The following is a 5,230-nucleotide window of genomic DNA, read 5'->3' on the forward strand; positions in this document are numbered from 1 at the left end:
CTCATCCCAGCTCTTCATCCCAGGATCTCATCCCAGCTCCATTCAGTGCCACCCCAGCTCAGGCCCTGTCCCCAGTTTGACTTTTAGCGACAGTCAGGGTGGCAGGGCCGCGTTACGGGGAGGGCTCGTGGCTGGCTCGAGGTTACTGAGTAATCCCAGCCTGTGACAAATTAAACCTCTTTACCCCCTGCCAGCGTTTGTGTTTCTGTTCTTCCTGCTCGGGGCAGGGGGAGCGGGGCCAGGGCAGGGCAGTGCCCACTTCTGCTGCCCTTCCCTCCCGCAGCTCGGCCGGGAGCTCCGGGAGCTCCCCGCGCTCCAAACCGGGAGAGATCGGCTGGGGAAGGCTGGAAGTGCCCAGGGAACGTTCAGGTTCTCCAGGTGTGCCAAGGCTGGAAATGCCCAGGGAAGGTTCAGGTTCTCCAGGTGTGCCAAGGCTGGAAATGCCCAGGGAATGTTCAGGTTCTCCAGGTGTGCCCCCTCCATGTGCCAAGGCTGGGAAGTGCCCAGGGAAGGTTCAGGTTCAGGTTCTCCAGGTGGGCCCTGCTCCGTGTCCCAAGGCTGGGAAGTGCCCAGGGAAGGTTCAGGTTCTCCAGGTGTGCCCCCTCCATGTGCCCAGCCTGCACAGAGACCCCAGCACGAACACTGTGGGGACACAGATCCTGCTGTCCCTGCACCCCTGAGCTCTGCTCAGCACTCAGCAATAACTCTCAGCACGACGGGCACCTCTTGCATTTCACAGTCTCCCTCCAAGTGAAAAGGGGATTTTCCTGCTCTGAGGCACCACAAAACCTGGCACTACCCACAAAAGCTGCCTCCTCGTTATTTCTAATTAAGCCATGCACCCATCAGGCTATGGATTTCCTCTGCCAATCTTCCCCTCCTCTTTTCAAAGAGGGATTTATTTTTCACTGTCTTATATTTTTTAACACAAAGACATGAGTAAGAACTTTGGTGAGTGTCCCTGCCTTGTCCCTCCTGCCCTGTCAATGATTAATGCAGAGATTTCTGACATTTCTGCTCTCTCAGTGCTGCCTCATCTCAGGAGAGCTCAGGAAATGTCGTGCAGGACCCAGCTGGGCTCAGAGGAGATGGATCTGGATGGGGCTGGAATGGCTCCTGGATCTGTCCCACCCATGGCAGAGGCAGCTGAGAGCTGCTGGCCTCCGAGCACTGGGGTCTCCACTAAAATAAGGAAGTTTTTCACAGTGAGAGTGGTGAGGCCCAGGGTGCCCAGAGAAGCTGTGGCTGCCTCTGGATCCCTGGAAACATCCAAGACTGGACAGGGCTCAGAGAGCAACCTGGGATAGTGAAAGGTGTCCCTGCCTGAGGCATGGGGTGGATGGGATAAGCTTTAAGGTCCCTTCCCACCCAAACCTTTCTGGGATTCTATGAAATGTCCATTTTTACACCCAGCATTGAGATTTGGTCTCAGAACTGTAACATCCACCGGGGCCAGAATTCCTGCTCTGATTTGTGGGCTCTCTCTGTGTTTCCATCACGGCTCCTGCACAGCCGAGGCTGCCCTGGGGTCTGCAGGGGGTCAGGGCTGATCTCACCTTGCTCCAGGTCCCCTGACCCACCCTGGGATCCTCCCCTACTCTGGATCACTCTTTGGGAAGGCCGGGGGAGCTGCGGGAATTGCTCAGGGATTGCTCAGTGACTGAATCAGGGCAGAGCAGGACACACACACCCAGGGGCTGCCTGGCCATGGGGGGACTGGAGACACCCCCAGCCAGCTCAGAGCAGGTCTGGAGGCACAGCCCAGACAGTTTGTTCCCCAAAGAAAGGCAAAACAGACCCCAAATGTACCGAGCACAGGGCGAGAACGCTTATCCAGGTAATTCTCCTGTGCCTGGCTCAGCTCCCCCAGGCAGCAGAAACAAAACCTCCTGTAAACTTGCCCAGGCACAAGAAGCTCTCGGTGGGGCTGGCATTCAGCTCTGCCAACAGCAAACACTCCCAGGGCATTTGCCCATCGTGCCTGAGCCCCTTTGGCCACCAGCAGCCCACCCTCTCCTCTCCTCTCCCTGCCGGCCGTGGAAGGGGTTAAGCATTAACCCACAGCACTTACCTGGACAAATCGGACCAGTTCCTCCTGCTAAGGGACATTTTCGCTTCCCGGGTGTTTCAGAGAGCCCCCAGAAGCCGAGCAGGCATCCAGAGCCAGGGGGGATCAGCGCTGCCCCGAGATTCTGCTCCCCGAGGACGGAGGGAGGGAAGGAGGAACTCCCTGCAAGGTTATTTCCCTGTGCACCTTCACCCTGCCTGCCACCCTGTCCCCAGCAGCTGCATCACATGGCTCCTTATCTACCTGACACAGGCTGTGATTTGTGTGCCACAGCCGCCCTGCCCAGCAGTGCCACCAGTGCAAAACCAGAGCCCTCCTCTGTGCCAGGCTCCGCAGCTCGGGCCATCCACGGCTTTGGGAGACAACTCCCTGCAGAGAACCAGTTCTACCAGCCACAATCCACCAGTCAACAGCAGCCCGGCGGAGGAGGTGAATTTCCCCGGCTGAGTGGGAGGAGGTTGGCTCCCGGGGATCCAAAACAGTCATTAAAACACCTCCGGCTGGGCGCAGTCCAGCCCTTTCCAAAGAGCTTGGGAGGGTCCCCTGCTCCTTCCAGCCCTTTCTGGAGGTCTGGGATGGAGCTGTCAAAGGCTCCCCTTACCTCTCCTATGAGCTTTGCTGCAGCAGTGAGCACTCCCAGTTTTGGGGAGGGGGCTGGAGAATGGGGGGTACCCAGGTTTTGTGTGCCAGAGAGGCCCAGGCTCTGGACCAGCCATCAAACGATGCCCTGAGACCCCCACCCTTCCACAGGGCAGGTGCAAAGGCACGGCAGCACTGCCTTTAGTGGGGATGGGATTTGTCTTCGGGGCAGGTGGAGGGCCCAGGCAGGGCAGAACTGAGTCCCAGTCTGGATTTTCCCACAGCATGGCCCAGTGCTCCCCCTGCTTGGGCAGCCAGGCACTATTCCCTGCAGGAAATGTCATCCAGGACCCCCTGAGGACCTCTGGGCCCAGTGAGATCATCCAGGACCTCTGGGCCCAGTGAGATCATCCAGGACCTCTGGGCCCAGTGAGATCCATCCCTGCACCAGCCTGAGGAACTGGTTGTGAGGCTGGGCTGGTCCTGAACGCCTCCAGCCCACAGGGGTGTGCCATGACCTGAGCAACAATTTTAATCAAAGGCTCCTGATTAAAATCCCATTTCTAGGAGATAGCCCTGTCAAACGAGCCGCCTGCCCAAGCAGGGCTCGCCTCTCTGCTCCTCTTTCTTCTTGCAGCAATCAGTCGTCTTTCAAGTGTTTTCATGTACACAGACAATTCAGTCAGTTATGGCATAAGGGAAAAAAATTACTTAAATAACCTTGCAAGCATCCTGCTAATTGCTGACAGGCTATATATAGCAGTCCAGCATCAGCAGCTCCTCTAGAGCAATAAAAGCTCTGTGATTAATGCACGGCAAGCACAAAACTCATTGCCAAAGGATAGCACTGGAGCACAGGACTTAGCAGGGTTTTCCAAAGGATTAGACTGAACGTGGCAGTGAAAGAACACCCCCAGCTAGGATCTACACAGCAAAGGAATATAAAACCTCCCAGTCTGCAATTCCTCTGGTTATTAAGTTGAAGAAACTCTAGAGGGGCATTTAGTGCCTGGGGATTAGGCAGAGGATGAGCCTGGCTGACACTCGCCCCCTCACTGACACTTGCCCCTTCCCAACAGTTGCTTCTTCCCAGGGCTTTATTTGCAGCTCAGAAACCTTTGGAGCTGAATAGAGTTTCCTCTTTATTTGAGATCCCTCAGAGGGTTTCTCCTCCGTGGGTTTGCCCCGTTTCCCTCAAAGCCAGGAAAATGGTCAATATAGAAAATATCCTTCAGCAGGAATTCCCAGGGGCTGTTCCCCACTGCTGGAAATCCCCTCCTTTATCTCAGCTCCTGCTGGGCTGCACAGCATTCACCTCTCATGTCTGGAGGTCTTTGCTGCCATGGAGCTCCTCTTCTCCCTGATGTCCCTCACATCTTTTCATGTCCACCATAACCCCAAAATTTCACTCCCAAGGAGGTAAAGCCAGCCCAGAGCCCCTCATCTCATAGATGAAATCATGCTGGAGTTTTTCCATTTGTCACTTCATACCCCTCTAAACCTCCTTTGCTACTTTATCCCCAAACTCCAAGTGCTGCCAGATCTTTCTGAATGTCTGCATCACCAGTCTTCCCCTCTGCTGATCAAAATCTTCCCCTCCTCTGTGACAAAATCACAGGAATTATCAGCAGTTTATCTCACTACTGTTTTCTCTTTGCTGGTTGAATATTTAGCTCTGTTTGGACTTTCCCTCTGAGCTGTGCTTGACCTTGAGGTCCTTGCTTCTGGAAACCCAGGCAAATGCTTGTCTCCCAGGTCACCCTTATCCACAGGCTCATTGATGTCCTCAGCAAACAACAGCCAGACCAGATTTCCTTTAACAGAGCTATTTAGGCCACCCTGAGCTCACCCTCAAAGCACAGGCCACGCTGCAGGTCCCCAGAGCCAGGGGTGATGAGATCAGGCAGAGAGATGAGTCTGTGAGGGAAGGGATGGCCAGAGAAGCAGGCTGATGTTTATCCAGACCCTCTCCATCCTTCAGGCTGTCCCATCTGCTGTTCCAGCCCCACAGCCCCGAGGGGAAGGCTCAGTGCTCGTGGCCGAGGGAGCAGAGCTGCAGGATGTGCTGTGAGCAGAGAAACTCCAGGGCCAAGCCCTTCTCCCCTGCTCTGCCCAGGGGAGCTGCACCTGCCCGAGGAGGAGCCCAGAGCTTCCCCTGGTATGATCAGCAGAACTCATTAATACCCCTAAGGAGCTGGACCGGTTTCAACAGGGCTGGTTTTTCCCTTGGGAAGAGTGTTCTGTGTCTCATCACAGCGTAGAGCCTGTTTCTTTGGCTACAGGGTGGTGGAGAGCTCCCAGTTTCCACAGCTGTGCTGGAATTATGGCATTTCTCAGCTTCTCTGGGGTCCAGCCGTGAATCCTCCACCTCCATCCCTTGTGCTGTGCTGGTCCCTCAGCCTCAGCTGTCTCCCTGTCTCCTGAGGCTCATCCCTGCTGCCCTGCCACGATGGAGCAGCATTTTCTTTCCAGGCTTCCCTCCTGGGCTGGGACATGGGGCTCCATGACCAGGAGAAGGGGTTTCACTCTTGCTCGGCTCCATCCCAGCACTGCAGTGGTGCCACAGCTCCCAGAGGTCCCACC

The 5,230-nt window shown here is 55.8% G+C and overlaps 1 protein-coding gene across 2 annotated transcripts in view; it reads right to left on the bottom strand.

Annotated features, from left to right (window-relative positions):
* Positions 1–2,488, bottom strand: part of LAD1 (ladinin 1) — a 12,658-nt gene extending 10,170 nt beyond the window's left edge. The window contains exon 1 of one of the 2 annotated variants that reach the window (XM_019009034.2): positions 2,072–2,488. In XM_019009034.2, the coding sequence (XP_018864579.1) occupies positions 2,072–2,109 (38 nt within the window). In that variant the 5' untranslated portion in view covers positions 2,110–2,488. The remainder of the gene's footprint in view (positions 1–2,071) is intronic. The other variant, XM_015650339.3, reaches the window with a different exon arrangement.
* Between the last annotated feature and the right edge of the window lie 2,742 nt (positions 2,489–5,230).

The sequence above is a fragment of the Parus major genome, chromosome 26, assembly GCF_001522545.3.
Source record: "Parus major isolate Abel chromosome 26, Parus_major1.1, whole genome shotgun sequence".
In the NCBI taxonomy this organism is placed as follows: Eukaryota; Metazoa; Chordata; class Aves; order Passeriformes; family Paridae; genus Parus; species Parus major.